Source organism: Lagenorhynchus albirostris, chromosome 5, assembly GCF_949774975.1.
Source record: "Lagenorhynchus albirostris chromosome 5, mLagAlb1.1, whole genome shotgun sequence".
NCBI classification, from domain to species: domain Eukaryota; kingdom Metazoa; phylum Chordata; class Mammalia; order Artiodactyla; family Delphinidae; genus Lagenorhynchus; species Lagenorhynchus albirostris.
In genome coordinates, this window is record NC_083099.1 from 29,535,449 (window position 1) to 29,555,467 (window position 20,019).

Sequence of the window (20,019 nt, forward strand, 5' to 3'; positions counted from 1 at the left end):
TAAATTTGATGTAATATAGAAATGCAATTTTATGTAGTATAGAAATGCAACTGTTTTCTGTATGTTGATTTTGTATCCTGCAACTCACTAAGTTTATTTTTTCTAACAGTTGTTTGATGGAGTCTTTAAGATTTTCTGTATGGAAGGTCATATCATCTGAAAAAAAAAAGTTTTACTTCTTCCTTTTCTATTTGGATACCTTTTATTTTTCTTGACTGATTGCTCTGGCTAGGACTTCTAGTATTATGTTGACTAGGAGTGATGAGAGTGTTTGTTCACTCTGGTCTTTCCTGATCTTAGAGAAAATCTTTTCAGCCTTACACTATTGAGTAATGTTGGCTGTGGGTGTTATATATGGCCTTTATTGTGTTGAGGTTTGTTCCTTTTATACCCAGTTTGTTTTAGAGTTTTTGTCATAAATGAATACTGTATTGTGTCAGAAGCTTTTCCTGCACTTGTTGATATGATCATGCAGTTTTTATCTTTTATTCTGTTAATGTGTATCACATTTATTTTTTCATCTTGAACTATCCTTGCATCACAGGACTAAATCCTGCTCAGTCATGGTATATGATCCTATTAATGCATCATCGAATTTGATTTGCTAATATTTGTTGAGGATTTTTGCATCTATGTTTATCAGGAATATTGGCCTTTTCTTGTGGCATTTTTTATCTGGTTTTGGTATCAGGGTAGTACTGGCCTCATAAAATGTGTTTGGAAGATTTCCACTCTCTTCCTTTTTTTGAAAGAGTTTGAGAAGGACTGGCATTAATTCTTAGAATGTTTGTTAGAAGTCACCAGTGAAGCCTTCTGGTCCTGGACTTTTGTTTGTTGGGAGGTTTTTAATTACTGATTCAAAATCTTTGCTAGTAATTGGGGTCAGTTTAGACTTTCCATTTCATCATGATATAGTATTACTAGGTTGTATGTTTCTAGGAATTTACTCATTTTTTTCCTAGGTTGTCCAATTTGTTGGCATATGATTGTTCATAGTAGTCTCTTATGACCCTTTGCATTTTTGTGGAATCAGTTGTAACTTCTCTTTCATTTCTGATTTTATTTTATTTTATTTTATTTTATTTTATTTATTTATTTATTTATTTTGCCGTGGACCTCTCACTGCTGCGGCCTCTCTACCGTTGCGGAGCACCGGCTCCGGACGTGCAGGCTCAGCGGCATGTGGGATCCTCCCGGACCGGGGCACCAACCCGTGTCCCCTGCATGGGCAGGCAGACTCTCAACCACTGTGCTAACAGGGAAGCCCCGATTTTATTTTTTTGAGTTCTCTTTTTCTTGATGAGTCTAGGTAAAGGTTTGTCAATTTTGTTTATTTTTTCAAAGAACCAGCTTTTAGTTTCTTTGATCTTTCTGTTGGCTTTTTAGTCTCTGTTTCATTTATTTCTGCTCTAATCGTTATTATTTCCTTCCTGCCACTAACTTTGGGCTTCATTTGTTCTTTTTTTTTTAAGTTCCTTGAGATGTAAAGTTAGGTTGTTTATTTGAGATTTTTCTTGTTTCTTGAGGTAGGTATTTATCACAGTGAACTTCTCTCTTAGAACTGCTTTTGCTGCATCCCATAAATTTTGGTATGTTACATTGCCATTTTCATTTGTTGCAAGAGAAGAAGAAAGGAATAGAGAGTAACTACAAAAACAGCTTGAAAACAATTAACAAAATGGCAATAAGCACATACCTATCAGTATTTACTTTAAATGTAAATTCACTAAGTTCTCTAATCAAAAGATACAGAATGGTTGAATGGGTAAATAAATAATAAATACATTCTGTATTGAATTCTTCACTACGGTATTGTATTAGTTGTTTAGATTCCTTTGCCCCTACATGTCTCTGATAACTTTTAAAAGGTATAACTTTGTTTCCTTCCAGGTGAATAACCAATTATATCAGTATTATTTATTAAATAAACCACCCTTTTCCATCTAAAATTGAAATATCTCCTCTGTTATAGCTTGTTTTAAATATACCTGGATCTGTTTCTGTGCTCTACTGTCTTGTATTACTTTTCTAGGCTTACATTACTTTCAATCTATATTGTTTTCAGTATTTTTGTATTATTTTAATATTTCTAATGCAAGTCCCTCCTCATTAGCCTTATTTATTCAGAATGTTTTGTGCTCTTCATATACAACTGGTGGGATTATAAATTAATATTTGTGCTTTGGGAGCTAAAGAAAAATTTGGTCACCATGTTCAGAGTGTGTTCACAATGCTGGGCCCCATATAGAAGTGGGGAAATGGCTTCCTTCTCTGCTTTGTGCCATACTTCATTACCTGGGTCACAAAGCATTTCTGCTTTGCTCCTGAGTCTCAAAGTCATTGTTAACCTGCTCTATCCATTCTTAGGCCTCACCACCATTTTTAGCCAAGAGGGCCTGAACACATTATGCAACAGAAGTGAACCCTGAACAGATACCATGCTGTTCGTTCTTTTTCTTTTTAGCCTCTCTTACCACCGTTGTATTTTCTTTGTACTTTTAAAACAAAATCTTCCAGACACTAATGTGATGAGACAGAGAAACAGTGTTATATACATCAGCAGTTAATGATAAAGTCCCCCTTTCATATTAGAGAAGGAAATACAATTGCTCCTCAGAAGAGATCATTAAAGAAGGGAAAGGGGTACGCTCCAGCAGAATGGGTTAAAATAAAAGGGCTGACAACACCTGGTATTGGTGAGGATGTGGAGCACCTAATGTCATACATTGCTGGAGGATGTATAATTTAATACATCTGTTTTGGAAAATTGGATGACATTGTGTACTGGCCCTCAATATATATGTATTCTGTTTGTTAATAAGTCTGCTACTAGGTATATATACTGAAGAAAAAAATGTTTATGTCAAACAATGTGTACAGGTATGGTCATAACAATTTTATTTGTGATAGCCCTAAAATGGAAACGACTCTCATGTACATCAGTAGTAAAATGGGTTATAAAATATGCTATATTAATACAATGAAATACTATCCAGCAGTACAAACACGGAATTACTGATAACACATACTATAACATGACTGAATCTCACTGATAAAACATTGGCTGGAAGAAATCAAACACAAAGCACAGTATTATGTGAATTTTAAAAACATATCTACTGTAAAGGAATAATAGTTAAACTATTGACATTTGTGATGGTTACTGCCTGGAATGGAACATGAGGTGGCCTGTTTCAGTTCTGGAAATTTTTTTATATTTTCATTTTGGTTATGGTTATACAGGTGTATGTATATGTAAACTTTCATCAAGGAGTAACTTAAGATTTACGCATTTACTGTATATAATTATACCTAAGTACAAAACTAAAAATTTATTTAAAATTGTTTTAAAAATTATTTTTATTGGTCTCCTGTGCTTTCCCACCTCCCACCCCCAGAAAGACCCTCAACAATTCTGCCTGGTAGTATGCTAAGTGGAATCACATTAAATTTATCTAGCAATTTGGAAAGACTTTATTGATACAGCACTAAATCTTTTTTAAAAAATTCAGTATATGAAACTTATTTAGGTCATTTTCCATATCCTGTAAATTTTTTATAATTTTCATCATTAAAATTTATACAGTCTTTGAGTTTGTTTTTAGATGATTTTCATTGTGAACAGCCTTCTCAATCTATTTATATTTCTTATATATTGCCAATATTAAAATTTTATTTTGTACATTTATCTTTTGTCAGTTGTCTTGTCAAATTTTTTTATTAATCTTTCAAGTCAGTTTGGTAGAGACTCAAATTTTCTTATCAGCTATAGGAAAGGAGAATTGTGTTTACTGATATTTTACTAATTTTTGCACAAACTAAAAACTTTTAAAATCTGTGTTGAATGCTTAGGGATGCATCCTTGCCTCATTCTTTTTTAGAGCTGAAAAGTGTTAAGGATTTCAACAACAAATATGTTGTAGTCTTTGTCTTTATGTTGTTTACCAACATTATCACATAACACTAGTTTTTCTAGACATTTTTTATTAAGCTTGGCTGCAGGATTTTTATCAGATACCTTTTTGAGATCTAGTATTAAAATCATTTATTTTTCTTCTTTACATTGTTGATAAATTGAATTGAGTTCCTAATATTGAGTCATCCTTGTATACCTGGGAAAAAAATGCATTTTATTATATATGGTGTGTATTCTTTTTATTCTCTGCTGGGTTTTCTGATACTCAGAAAGCTTATATCTATGTATAAGTGAAGTTACTTTTTGTGTTATTTTCATAGTATGGTTTGAATATTAGTATCTATAGTTGTTTAATAATTATTGGACTTAATGTGACTGGTAAAGTCAGGCTTATATTGTGCTCTATTTTGCACAAATTTCTGAAACCTAGTAATTTATCTTTGAATTGCCTTTCAACATGAGGGAATCTCTACTTTTATTTGGCTACAGAGAGATAATTTTAGGTAAGTAGTTTTCTTGTTTAAATAGATACACATGGAAAAACAGGAATTTTTTGAAAATTTATTTGCTATAATATAAATTTTTTAATTTTTAATTTTATGGTTTTTTTCCCCCCACAGTCTGTGGTTGATGACTGGATTGAATCATATAAACAAGACAGGGACATCGCACTTCTGGATTTAATCAACTTTTTTATCCAGTGTTCAGGATGTCGAGGTACAGAATGTTGGAATAAATGATGTACATTAAGACTGTCAGTCCAGCAGTGTCAATTTTACTTTACCTTGTGTTAGTCATTTTATAATTCATCCTGGAATTATGTGCTCATCTTTTTCTGATAAAATTATTTTTATTTAAGTATATTTCTCTTTTTTTTCTGGTTCAGTTTTACTCAACAGACTTCTGAATTTTTTAATATTTTGAAGGAAATCTTAAATTAATGAATTGGCTTTTTAGATCATAAGATTTTATAATTAATATTTACTGATATTATTTGTATCTGTGCTCCATATTGTAAACTGTGCTAGTTGCTAAAATTCATTGAGTTCTCATGTGATAGATGAAATGCTTGAAGCTTAAATAATTCAAGGTAACATAAGTATGAAAATCAGTTTTTCTTAAGTTTACAGTCATTTGGAATCCATAGACAATTTGTTAAAAGTAAAGTTTTATTTTTATCATATTAATAGATAACTGATAGATACTTTTTTTCTCTAGAATAAATATTAACAGGTTAAATGTGCTACATGGGGAAAATCAGTTGGTAAACACTGTTCTTTACTTACTAATACAGAAAGAATGGTTGTTTTTTATTGAGATCACTGATCAAATTGATTTCTTGAAGGTTTTCTTATTTCTAAGTTATCGCTCACCATATTGACATAAGTTTATCAAATATTTACAGAGTACCTAAGTTATACTAAGCACTGTTCCAAAGTATACAGATATTATCAAGACAGTCTCTGCCCCAGTATTAAGAGTAAGTTTAATTTTTAAAGAAGGCTTTATCGCAAAGAAAAAGAGGGAAATATACCAATAGTTTACTAAAGTGCTCAGTGCCATGAAAGTAATAATAATAAAACTGGTTACAGTTTAATGACTAGTATGTGCCAAGCTGTGTGCTTTACATACATTAGCTCATTTAATATTGGTTTGACACTTCTATCAGTCAGATGTGATTTTTATTCTGTAGTTCAGGAAACTGAGAATACAGGGCTTAGGTTCATTTTTGGACATCATACAGTTTGTAAGTGCCAAATTCACGATTTAGATTCAGGCTTGTCTCAATCTGAAGTCTATATGTCTAACCAGAAGGTAGTGTGGGAATAACAAGGAGGGGCTTCTGATCCAACCTAGGCTGTGTGTTTCTGTGTATGTGTGAATGTGGGGATATTTGTAAGAAAATGCATCTCAGAGGAAGAAACTCTACCCTGGGACTGAGGTTGAGTAAGAGAAAACTAAGGAGGAGGAGAAAGGCCAAAGTTAACAGACTGTATAAAAATTCCGGAAGACAAGAAAATACAGCACACTGTAGGACATAAAGAGAGTTTATGGCTGAATCCTAGAGCATAGAGACAGGTGAGGATTGGCAAGAGATTAGTTTATTTGAAGGAAAGTGAGTTTGTTAATTTTACAGTCTTAAAATGGGAAAGGCAAGCACTGAGTGATGTGCTTTACATGTGTTATCTTGTCTAAACTGTAATTGTCCTGTTAGATTGAGTTTTGATTTTAAAACAACTGGTAGTCTTAAAAATTTTTCCTTTTGTAATTCATTCCCATGGTTCAAAAAACCAAAAAAAAAAAAAGAGAGAGATATGTAAAGCAAAAAGCTTTTACCACTTCTTGCCTTCCTATCTATGTCCACAGAGTTAATTGCTCTTAACTACTTTGTTGTATATTCGTCTATCTATATAAATAGGAAATATATGCTCTTTCCGCACCCCCCCCCCAAAAAAAAAGATACTGGTGTATAGAGAGCTTTCTTGGTTTCCTTCCTTCTTTCCCTTCTCCCCTCCCCTCCTCTCCCCTTCCCTCCCCTCCCTTCCCCTCCCCTCCCTTTTCCAGCATCATAGCATTCATTTCTTTGTGTGTATGTACAACAATTTATTTAATTAGTCTTCTGTTAACAGACCATTGCATTATCTGTAGTCTTTTTCTGTTACAGTGAATAGTTTTGTGTGTACCTTACTTGCTCCTGGTGGAAGAATGTCTGTAGGTTAATATATTTGTAATTATATTAGATATTGCCAAATTTCCTGATATGGGAATTCTACCCATTTTTACTCCTATCATTAATATATGAAAATGTCTGTTTCTTCTTGGTCTTTTCAACAAAGCGTTTTTATCAAATTTTTGTATTGCTCTTAGGAATGATTTAAAAATATGTCAGTATGATTTTTTTAAATTGAGGTAAAATTCACTTAAACAATTAACAACCATTTTAAAGTGGGCAGTTCAGTAGTTTTTAGCACATTAACAGTGTTGTGCGACCACCTCTCTCTAGTATCAAAACTTCTTTTTATCACCCCAGAAAAATACCTAATATTCATTACGTAGTCATTCCTCATTCCCTTCTTCCCTGCAACCCTTGGCAACCACTGATCTGCTTTCTACTCCTATGGATTTGCCTGTTTTAGTCATTTTATATAAAAGGAATTGTCCAATATGTGACCTTTTGTTTTTGATGTCTTTCATTTAGCATAATGTCTTCAAGGTTTATCCAGGTAGTAGCATGTACTGATAATTTATTTCATTTTATGTATATGTTACAATTTGTTTATCCATTCATCTGTCAATGGACATTGGGTTGTTTTCACTTTTTGGTTGCTGTGAATATTGCTGTGAACATTCGTGGACAGATATCTGCTTGAGTACTTATTTTTTAATTCTTTGGTGTAAATACCTAGGAGTGAAATTGCTGGATCATATGGTAATTCTATTTTAACTTTTTGAGGAACTGCCAAACTGTTTTCACAGCAGCTGCACCATTTTAAATTCCAGAAATGTATGAAGATTCTTATTTCTCCACATCCTCTAAAACACTTTTATTTTCTGATTTTTAAATTTTATTGACCTAGGGGGTATGAAGTGATTTCTTATTATGGTTTTGATTTGCATTTTCTTAATCACCAGTGATCTTGAGCATCTTTTCATGTACTTTTGGCAATTTGTATATCTTTCTTGAACAAATGTGTATTTGATCCTGTGCTTATTTTAAAATTAGATGGATTTTATTTTTATTGTGAGTTATTAGAGTTCTTTATATATTCTGGATATTAAACGCTTATCAGATATACAACATGCAACTGTTAATAACTTGCAGCTATTGGCTTCCCGCTCTGTAGGTTGTCTCTTCACTTTCTTAAAGATATTCTTTGATGAACAAAAGTTTTAAACTTTTATGAAGTCCAACTTACCTATTTTTTCATTTTTTTACTCATGCTTGTGGTGTCAAATCTAAGAATCCATTGCAAATTCTAAGAGCCTGAATATTTATCTCTATGTTTTCTTCTAATAGTTTTATCATTTTAGATCTTATATGTAGGTCATTGATCCATGGTTAATTTTTGTATTTGGATGATTTAATTTGTATTTCTCTTACAACTGCGGCTTAAGAGCCATTTCTGAATTTTCTGTTCTTATCCCTTGTCACTTCCTTTCAGCTATTTTCATAGTTCCTGAAAAAACATTTGACAAAATGGATTTTAAAACATTCTAATAAAACAGACATAGATGCATATTTTCTTAATATGTTTAAGAGAGAAAACTTACTGTCTCTCACATCAGTGCAGTATAGTAAAAATCTAAAATAGACCCAAGTACCTGTGAAACTGTAGTAAGCAGATATTAAAACATATGAAAGAAGAGAACTACAAAATACCGCTACACCAAGATACCATTTTCGCCTATCAGATTGATAAAAATTAAGTTATAACAACACTCTGTTTTTTAGGCTGTGAGGAAACAGGCACTATTACATTGTTTGTTGGAAATCAAATTGATACAATTCTCATGGAAAGAAATTTGACATTATCTACCAAAATTACATATGTTTTTATCTTTTGACCTAGCCATCCTGTTTCTGGAATTTGCCATGAAGATATACCTCCAGTTTTCTGAAAACAAATTCATAGGGCTACTAAATACCATATTGTTTGTACTTGTAAAATACTGGGAACAACCTAAATGCTGAGATATACGACAAGGATTGAATAAACTGTGGTACAACTTATACAATGGATTTTTTTGTCATTGCAAAAAATTATGAGGAAGATCTCTGTGGACAAATGCAAGGAGATTTTCAGGATACATTTTTTTAAGTGCAAAGTGCAAAAGAGTGTCTAAAAGTATTCGAGGTTTTTTTTAGAAGAAAGAAAGGGAAATAATAGAATATACACATGTATCTGGTCACTTGACCAAAAAGAAAAAAAAAGATAAGATAGAATGATTGGCTACCCGTTGGGTGTGTGTGTATGTAAATGAAGTGGAAAGCTTAGAGGGAATTGAGGTAAAGGGATGTTACTTACTGGAATATACTTTTTGAATAATCTTGACTTTGGAGTTATCTTCATGTTTCACATACTCAGAAAGAAAAAAAAAATCAATAAAGATGGAGGGAAAATCCTAAAACTGGATGCTATCAGAACAGATGAACCATGCCATGCCATAGCATAAATAACATAACCACACTGACGAGTGTAAAAAGTATAAACTAAAGTAAATTTTTAACTCAGTGCTCGCACTGTAAAACTAGTGGGGGAAAGTGAAGAACACAGTATTTACCTTCTCAAATTGTCTCCTTACAAGATATCTATTATGGGTAAAATGGTATTGATACTTTACCTGTACAGACTTGGTAGACACTACCATAAACAAATGATGAAAGCGAACACTGCCAGTTATAGAACCAGTTAATAGCATGTACTTCGTGTTATGCACCTAGAAGAAGAACTCAACCTCACTTTTGTAGTATTCTTACCAAAAGTTCAGAGTCTAAACCTACTCATGAGGAAACGTTGGACGAGCTCAAATTGAGATATATTTTTCACAATATACTGTACTCTTTAGAAGTGTCAGTATCATGAAATACAAAGACATGACTCAGAGAACTGTTCCAGATTCGATACTAAAGGAACTGAATGCAGTGCACGATCTTAGATTTTTTTTGGTAAAAAGAACATTATTGAGACAAATACTGAAATCCGAAATCAGTTCTGTGGGTTAGAACATAATTGTTATAATTGTAATTTCATCATTCTGATCATTGTACTGTAGTTGTGTGAGAGTTTTGTTTTTTGGGGGAAGTATACAGAGGAGTATTGATGAATAAAGGGATGTGTAAAGAGTGAAAAGTAGAAAATGGAAGGGAAAAAAAGCCTTTTAACCCCAAAGCCAACATAATGCTCAAGGGAAACTAGTAGAGTCATTTTCACTGAAGTCAAACAAGGCAGGGATGTCCACTCTCACAACTCCTCTTTAATATTGGCAATATAAGCTGACACATTTGGATAATAAAATGAAGTATGATTACTATTTGGGAGTGATATTGAAAGTTTAGAAATTTCAAGAGAAACAGTTTGCAAAACTAATAAAGGCAATATAATAATTCTGAAAGAGGGAGATCAAAATGGCAGAATATGAGGATGCTGAGCTCCCTCCCCCCCCCCATGAACACCTCAGAAATACAGTACATGTGTGCCTACTGCCGTTGAAACAAAGTGTAGGCTGGGAGAAAGGCTTTTCTATAACCAAGACTAAAGAAAGATCCACATGGAGTTGGATAGGAAGGGAGGAGAAATGATCAGGTCTGGACTTGCACCCTAGTGAGGAGAGGATGTCAGAAGCTCGGGAATCCTCCTTGGGGAATGAGAGGTTTGAACCACATACTGGTCTAGAGCTGGCTCTGACCTGGCCTTACTTCTGAACAGGGCAAGTGTGGTCCAGGTCTGGATGGCTTCACAGGGGAATTCTACCAAACATATGAAGAATAGCTACTACCTATCCTTCTCAAACTTTTCCAAAAAATTGAAGAGGAGGGAACATCCCCACATTCATTCTACGAGGCCACTATCACACAGATACCAAAACCAGACAAAGAATACAAAAGAAAAAAGAAAAAAAGAAATTACAGACCAATGTCTCTGATGAGTATAGCTGCAGAAAACCTCAAGAAAATATTAGTAAACCAAATTCAGCAATATATAAAAAGAACCATGCACCATGACCAAGTTGGGTTTAATATAGGGACACAAGGATGGTTCAACATTTGTAAATCAATCAGTGTGATACGCCACATTCACAAAAAGAATAAAAATCACACAATCATTTCAGTTAACAAAATTCAACATTCAATCGTGATAAAAACTCTCATTGAAGTTGGTATAGAGGAAACATGGCAACATAATAAAGTCTGTTCATGACAAACTCACAGCTAACATCATACTCAGTAGTGGAAACCTGAAAGCTTTTCTTCTAAAATCAGGACTAAGACAAGTATGCCCACTCTCACCACTTCTATTTAACATAGTATTGGAAGTCTTAGCCACAGCAATCAGAGAAGAAAAAGAAATAAAGGAATCCAGATTTGAAGGGAAGAAATAAAACTGTCACTATTTGCAGATGATATGATACTATATATGGAAAACCCTGAAGTCTCCACCAAAATATTGTTAGAACTAATAAATGAATTTAGTAACATTACAGGATACAAGATTAATATACAGAAATTTGATGCTTTTCTAAACATTAGTAATGAACTATCAGAGAAGACAAGAAAACAATTCCATTTAAAATCTCATTGAAAAGAATAAAATACCTAGGAATAAACTTAACCAAGGAGGTGGAAAATCTATTCTCATAAAACATTGTTGAAGGAAACTAAAGATGATACAAAAAACCAGATATCCCACATTCATAGATTGAAAGAATAAATATTGTTAAAATGTCCGTAATACTCAAAGCTATCTACAGATTTACTAGAATCCATATGAAAATACCCATGACGATTTTTACAGAACAAGAATAATTCTAAAAAGTATATGGAACCACAGAAGACCTTTAACTGCCAAAGCAATCTTGATTAAAAAGATTAAAGCTGGAGGAATCTTGCTCCCTGATTTCAGACTATGCTACAAAGCTATGGTAATCAAAACAGTATGGTACTGGTACAAAAACAGACAGACAGATCACTGGAACAGAATAGAGACCAGAAAGAAACCGACCCACATGTGGTCAATTAATCTACAGCAAAGGAAGCAAGAGTATATAATAGGAAAAAGACAGTCTCTTCAAAAAGTAGTGATGGGAAAACTGGACACATACATGCAAAAGAATCAAACTGGACTGCTTTCTCACACAATGTACAGAAACAAAATCAAAATGGATTAAACACTTAAATGTTAAGACCTGAAACCATAAAACTTCTGGAAGAAGTCACAGTCCTCTCTTTGACATCAGTCTTAGTAATATTTTTTTGGATGTTTCTCTTCAGGCAAGGGAAACAAAAGGAAAAATAAACAAATGGGACTACATCAAATTTAAAAGCTTTTTGCACAGCAAATAAAACTGTCAACAAAATGAAAAGGACGCCTACTGAATAGGAGAAATATTTGCAAACAATATATTTGACAAGGGGTTAATATCCAAAATACGTAAAGAACTCATAAAACTCAACATTGAAGAAACAAACAATCCAATTAAAATTGGACAGAGGACCTGAGTAGGCATGTTTGCAAAGAAGACTTACAGATGGCCAACTGCCACATGAAAAGATGCTCAGCATCACTAATCATCATGGAAATGCCAATCAAAAGCACAGTGAGATATCACTGAACACCTGTCAGAATGGCTATCATTAAAAAGACCCACATCCGTGGGAATGTACTTTGGTGTAGCCATTGTGGAAAACTCTATGTAGGTTCTTCAAAAAAGTGAAAATAGAACTACCATATGACTTAGCAATTCTACTCCTGGGTATATGTCCAAAGAAAATGAAAACACTATTTTGAAAAGATATATGTACCCCAGTGTTCACAGCAGCATTATTTACAATGGCCAAGATATGGAAGCAACCTAAGTGTCCAATAATAGAGGAATGGATAAAGAAGATGTGGTATATATACACAGTGCAATATTACTGAGTCATAAAAAGGAATGAAACTTTGCCATTTGCAAGGACTTGGATGGAACCAGGATTTATTTTGTTTAGTGAAATCATTCAGGTGGAGACAGAAAACTGTTCTATGTTATCAATGATATATGGACTCTAAAAAATAAATGAATAAATATAACAAAACAAACTGATTCATAGAGAACAAACTCAAGTTTACTAGTTGGAAGAGGGGTGGGGGAGGGGCAAAATAGGGGTAGAAGGTTAGATACACAAACTACTATGCATGAAATAGATAAGATGCAACAATATATTATACAGCACAGGGAGTATAGCTAATATTTTATAACTTAAAATCCATAAAAATATTAAACATGATGTTGTACACTTGAAAGGAATATAATATTGTAAACTACTGTACTTTAATAAAAGTGTCACAAAACAGTAATTTGGTAAGTTATTGAGATGGAGATACTATAGATAAATTAGTATGTTTGTTTTTTATTAGACTAGGCAGTTAGAAGAGAGAGAATAAAAGATCTTCTTTGTAAGGGGCTTCCCTGTGGCGCAGTGGTTAAGAATCTGCCTGCCAGTGCGGGGGACATGGTTTCGAGTCCTGGCCGGGAAGATCCCATATGCCGTGGAGCAACTAAGCCCGTGCACCACAACTGCTGAGCCTGCGCTCTAGAGCCCGTGAGCCACAACTACTGAGCCCACATGCCACAGTGACTCAAGTCCACGTGCCTGGAACCTGTGCTCCACAACAAAGAGCAGCCCCCTCTCACTGTAACTAGAGAAAGCCTGTGCACAGCAGTGAAAACCGAACACAGCCAAAAATAAATAAAATTAAATCTTTAAAAAAAATCTTTTTAAGATAAAAATGTGGAAAATGTTTGAAATTATTTCAGATCTACACCTTACTTGATAATGTGCACCAAGATAAATTCCCAGTGCATCAGGAGTTTAAATATAAAAACAACAATAAATAGCAGAAACAAACTAAATTTTTTTTAAGAAAGAACAAATAAATACCAGAAAGAAAGAAATAATAAAAACACTAGAAGAAAACATGGAATAAATTTTTTATTACCTTGGAGTGGTAATAAAATGTGACTCAAAATTAAGTGTAAGTCAAAATCTGTAAGTTATAAAAATGATTGATGGGTTAAACTACAGTTCAAACAATATTGGAAACATTTGCATGGTGGCACATTACAGGGAAAGTTCAGAAGGCAAAGGACACATGGGGAAATTTTTTTATATTATTTATTGAGATAAGATTTGCATTTTATAAGGACTCCTTGTGTTGCAAAGTAATTTCCAATATCCACATTGGTGTTCTTTCATATCAGCCCATTTTCCTCTAACACTACATAAGAATCAAGAACAAAAAGATGTTAAAAAATTTGGCTAAAGTGAGATGAGAACCAAGTAAGGGAGGAAAAAGTTACAAAACTTATTTTCCTACTTTTTGACTAGAAGGGACATCCCTCAAATGACACGACAGATTGGAACACCATGTTGTGAGTAGAGTTTCAGCAGCCCCTCTTCTATTTTGCTCTTATTACTATTTTCTCATCTCGATCCTTGAGTCTGGGGTATGGTATTGGTTTCCTGCGTTAGCTATTTTAAGTTGCATCAGCAGCCCTAGCTGTTTCCTTAACCTTGCTCATACATCTGTGTTCTCCTCATTAAAATCTCTTTATTTAAACCATCTGGAATGAATTCTTTTTACTTCTGGAACCCTTAGTTAAAATATACTACTGACTAAATCAATGTGTGATAATAGGGTTTTTTCAGTGTCGAGTAGGAAAAGATCACAAAGGAGAAGTTCATTCAAACACTGTTCACTTACACGTATGCATTTTTAAAGCTATGTAACTTCATAAATTTTCATAGAAATAAATTCTGAGGAAACTAAGAACACAATGATAATATTTATGATATTATGTATAACAAAATAAAGATATGTTATCTCTATATTCAAAGTATTATTATTGTTTAAAACACCACTGGTAAAGGCATACATATTTGGGTATATTCTAGCATCAGTATATAACAGATTTAAGAAATATATATCAGAGGTATTGATAAATAGTTTTCAGTGACAGTGTGATTTTTTTAGTTATTAAAGATGTTTCTTAAGCTTATTATGGGTTAGAAATACCTCCTTAGTTGGTTATACTAAGTAATGGTTCTGTGTTGCAGTGCTTGTTCCTAACAGTGGATTTCCAAATGCATGAGGGCTTTCTAGGAGGTTAGGATTGCTAGAGAATTGATCTCACTCAGGAACAGTGACGTCAAGAGTTTCCTGAATGTTGCATCTCATGGGCTGATTATTGTCTCAGTAATTTTTTCATGGTATCAATAGGCCAAAAAAAGCCCCTAAAAGTTTCTTTTCGAAGTAGTTAATTCCAAACAATTTAATTACGTCCTAACAACTTAGAATTATTAGTCAAAATGATAAACATAATTTTGGAAGAAAAATTAAAATTTCTATTCTTAAATAATCACAATTACTTATTAATGGATATAGGTACCTGTTGCCACTGTCCAACCACCCCAGCCTTCATTGTTCATATCTGGGTGGGGGCGGGGCAGAAGTTGAGAACCATTGCTGTACATCAGTGGGGGATGAATTTACATCTTTATAAAATCCACTCTTCCAGTTCATGATCACTGTATATATTGCTCCCTTTATTTAGGTCTTTATTTTCATTCAACATTTTAGAGGATAGTTTTGTGTATGAGTGAAAAGGTGTTATATATGTGTTACTAAAATTTTTATTTCTGGACTTTAGGCATTTAAAAAATTCCTTATAAATAGTATCTTTTTTTTTCTTAAGTAGACTTAATTTATTTTGTAAACCACAAACTCCTATAAAAAATACAGTGAAAATTACAAAGTTCCCATATACCCTTCTTTCCTCCCCACAGTTTCCCCTATTAACACCTTGTACATTTGTTAAAATTGATGAACCAATATTGATACATTATTATTAACTAAAGTTCATAGTTTAAATTAGGGTTTGTCGACTGAAAAAAATGCACAACCTAAAAGTTGAGAATTATGTTTTATTTTGAGGACTTGCTGAGGACTTAAGCTCAGGAGATAGCCTCTCAGATACCTCTGAGGGACTGATTGGAAGAGGTAAGGGAGGAACCAGGGTATATAGGAGTTTTTGCAACAAAAACCAAGTAGTCAGAACATCAAAATATTACTGTTAAAGAAAAACTAGACATCTTAAGTTAATGAATTTAGCACATTTTATCTATGGGAAGATGCAAGAGCCTAGGCTCCTTGAAATCATTCCTTTGATATGCACCTTAACTGTCTTAGGCCAGTGTCCTGTTTTTTGTATATCTTGATTCCCCTCAGGGTGCACAGTGGGGAGCCATGGCAGCACCTCGTGGCTTGATGGCCATAACATCTATGTTTACTCATATTACAGGAGAATTTCTTAGTCTGCAGGTGCACTGTAAATTTCTGTGGGTTTGGACAAATGCATGAGGTATCTACTACTATGGCATTAATAGTTTCACTGCCCTAAAAATCCCTCCTATGCTCCTATTTATCCCTTGCCAACTCTACACCCCTCATCCCTGGCTACCACTGATCCTTTAAAAAAAAATTATTTATTTATTTATTTGCACCAGGACTTAGTTGTGCAGGCAGGCTCCTTATTTGCGACTCGCGGGCTCCTTAGTTGTGGCAGGTGGGCTCCTTAGTTGCAGCTCCAGGGCTCCTTTAGTGGCAGCTCACTGGCTCCTTAGATGCAGCATGTGGGATCCTTAGTTGCGGCAGACGGGCTTCTTAGTTGCAGTTCACCAGCTCCTTAGTTGTGGCACGTGGCCTCCTTAGTTGTTGAATGTGGACTCTTAGTTGTGGCATGCACGTGGGATCTAGTTCCCTGACCAGAGATCGAACCCAGACCCCCTGCATTGGGAGCGTGGAGTCTTAGCCACTGCGCCAGTGAAGTCCCTGATCTTTTAATGTTATATCTAATATGCATACTTGAAAGGAATTTAACTTGATCATGGTGTATTATGTATATATTTTTTTACATCTTTATTGGAGTAAAATTGCTTTGCAATGTTGTGTTAGTTTCTGTTGTACAACAAAGTGAATCAGCTATATGTATACATATATCCCTATATCCCCTCCCTCTGGAGCCTCCCTCCCACCCTCCCTATCCCACCCCACTAGGTCATCACGAAGCATCAAACTGATCTTCCTGTGCTATGCACCAGCTTCCCACTAGCCATCTGTTTTATATTTGGTAGTGTATATATGTCAGTGCTACTCTCTCACTTCATCCCAGCTTCCCCTTCCCCATTCGTGTCCTCAAGTCCATTCTCTATGTCTGTCTTTATTCCTGCCCTGCCACTAGGTTCATCAGTACTATTTTTTAAGATTCCATACATATGCGTTAGCATATAGTATTTGTTTTTGTCTTTGTCTTTCTGACTTACTTCACTCTGTGTGACAGCCTCTGGATCCATCCACCTCACTACAAAATAACTCAGTTTCGTTCATTTTTATGGCTGAGTAATATTCCATTGTATATATGTGCCACATCTTCTTTATCCATTCATCTATCATTGGACTTTTAGGTTGCTTCCATGACCTGGTTCTTGTAAATAGTGCTGCAGTGAACATTGGGGTACATGTCTCTTTTTGAATTACAGTTTTCTCAGGGTATCTGCCCAGTAGTGGGATTCCTGGGTCATATTGTAGTTCTATTTTTAGTTTTTTAAGGAACCTCCATACTATTCTCCATAGTGGCTGTATCAGTTTACATTCCCACCAACAGTGCAAAAGGGTTCCCTTTTCTCCACACCCTCTCCAGCATTTACTGTTTGTAGATTTTTTGTTGATGCCCATTCTGACAGGTATGAGGTGATACCTCATTGTGGTTTTGATTTGCATTTCTCTAATGATTAGTGATGCTGAGCATCTTTTCATGTGTTTTTTGGCAATCTGTATGTCTTCTTTGGCAAAATGCCTGTTGAGGTCTTCCACCCATTTTTAGATTGGGTTGTTTGCTTATTTTATATTGAGTTCCATGAGCTGCTTGTATGTTTTGGAGACTAATCCTTTGTCAGTTGCTTCGTTTGCAAATTTTTTCTCCCATTCTGAGGGTTGTCTTTTCGTCTTGCTAATGGTTTCCTTTGCTGTGCAAAAGCTTTTAAGTTTCATTAGGTCCCATTTGTTTATTTTTGTTTTTATTTCCATTACTCTAGGAGGTGGGGCGAACAGGATCTTGGCTGTGAGTTATGTCATAGAGTGTTCTATGTTTTCCTCTAAGTGTTTTATAGTGTCTGGCCTTACATTTAAGTCTTTAATACACTTTGAGTTTATTTTTGTGTATGGTGTTAGGGAGTGTTCTAATTTCATTGTTTTACATGTAGCTGTCCAGTTTTCTCAGCACTGCTTATTGAAGGGACTGTCTTTTCTCCATTGTATATTCTTGCATCCTAAGTCAAAAACAAGGTGACCATAGGTACATGGGTTTATCTCTGGGCTTTCTATCCTGTTCCATTGAGCTGTATTTCTCTTTTTGTGCCAGTACCATGCTGTCTTGATTACTGTAGCTTTGTAGTATAGTCTGAAGTCAAGGAGCATGATTCCTCCAGCTCCTTTTTTGTTTCTCAAGATTGCTTTGGCTCTTCGAGGTCTTTTGTGTTTCCATACAAATTGTAAAGTTTTTTGTTCTAGTTCTGTGAAAAATGCCATTGGCAATTTGATAGGGATTGCATTGAATCAGTAGATTGCTTTGGGTAGTATAGTCATTTTCACAATGTTGATTCTTCCAATCCAAGAACATGATGTATCTCTCCATCTGTTTGTATTCTTTTTCTTTTATGAGTGTCTTACAGTTTTCTGTGTACAGGTCTTTTGTCTCCTTAGGTAGTTTTATTTCTAGGTATTTTATTCTTTTTGTTGCAGTGATAAATGGGAGTGTTTCCTTAATTCTCCTTCTGGTTTTTTGTTGTTAGTGTATAGGAATGCAAGAGATTTCTGTGCATTAATTTTGTATCCTGCTACTTTACAAATTCATTGATTAGCTCTAGTAGTTTTCTGGTGGCATCGGTAGGATTTTCTATGTATAGTATCGTGTCATCTGCCATCAGTGACAGTTTTACTTCTTCTTTTCCAATTTATATTCCTTTTATTTCTTTTCTTCCCTGATCGCTGTGGCTAAAACTTCCAGAACTATGTTGAATAATAGTGTTTGAGAGTGGGCACCCTTGTTTTGTTCCTGATCTTAGAGGAAATGCTTTGTTTATCACCATTGGGAATGATGTTGCCTGTGGGTTTGTCATATATGGCTTTTATTATGTTGAGGTAGGCTTCCTCTGTGCCCACTTTTCTGGAGAGTTTTTATCACAAATGGGTGTTGAATTTTGTTAGAAGCTTTTTCTGCCTCTGTTGGGGTGATCATATGGTTTTTATCCTTCAGTTTGTTATTATAGTGTATCACATTGATTCATATGCGTTTATTGAAGAATCCTTGCATTCCTGGGATAAACCCCACTTGATCATGGCGTATGATCCTTTTAATGTGTTGTTGGATTCTGTTTGCTAGTATTTTGTTGAGGTTTTTTACATCTGTGTTCATCAGTGATATTGACCTGTAATTTTCTTTTTTTGTGAGCTCTTTCTCTGGTTTTGGTATCAGGGTTATGGTGGCCTCGTAGAATGAGTTTGGGAGTGTTCCTCCCTCTGCTATATTTTGGAAGAGTTTGAGAAGGATGGGTGTTAATTCTTCTCTAAACGTTTGATAGAACTCACCTGTGAAGTCATCTGGCCCTGGGCTTTTGTTTGTTGGAAGATTTTTAATCACAGTTTCAATTTCATTATTTGTCATTGGTATGTTCATATTTTCTATTTCTTCCTGGGTCAGTCTTCAAAAGTTATACTTTTCTAAGAATTTGTCTGTTTTTTCCAGGTTGCCCATATTACTGGCATATAGTTGCTTGTAGTATTCTCTCATGATCCTTTGTATTTCTGTGGTGTCAGTTGTTACTTCTCCTGTTTCATTTCTAATTATGTTGATTTGAGTCTTCCTTTTTTTCCTGATGAGTGTGGCTAATGGTTTATCAATTCTGTTTATCTTGTCAGAAAACCAGCTTTTAGTTTTACTGATCTTTGCTGTTGTTTCCCTCGTTTCTTTTTCATTTATTTCAGATCTGATCTTTATGACTTCTGCTAACTTTTGGTGTTTTTTGTTCCTCTTTTTCTAATTGCTTTATTTGTATGGTTAGGTTGTTTATTTGAGATTTTTCTTGTTTCTTGAGGTAGAATCGTATTGCTATAAACTTCCCTCTTAGAACTGCTTTTGTGCATCCCGTAGGTTTTGGGTGGTCCTGTTTTCATTGCCATTTGTTTTTAGGTAATATTTTGGTTTCCTCTTTGATTTCTTTAGTGATCTCTTGGTTATTTAGTAGCATATTGTTTAGTCTCCAGTCATGGTGTATTATATTTTTGAAG

General features: G+C 34.4%; 1 protein-coding gene across 3 annotated transcripts in view; it reads left to right on the forward strand.

Moving 5' to 3' along the window:
* The window catches only part of STAG1 (STAG1 cohesin complex component), a 435,356-nt gene that overhangs the window by 174,508 nt on the left and 240,829 nt on the right, over positions 1–20,019 (forward strand). For 2 of the 3 annotated variants that reach the window (XM_060149789.1, XM_060149788.1), the window contains exon 5: positions 4,537–4,633. In XM_060149789.1, the coding sequence (XP_060005772.1) occupies positions 4,537–4,633 (97 nt within the window). Of the gene's footprint in view, positions 1–1,283; positions 1,310–4,536; positions 4,634–20,019 lie in introns of those variants that run through there. The other variant, XM_060149790.1, reaches the window with a different exon arrangement.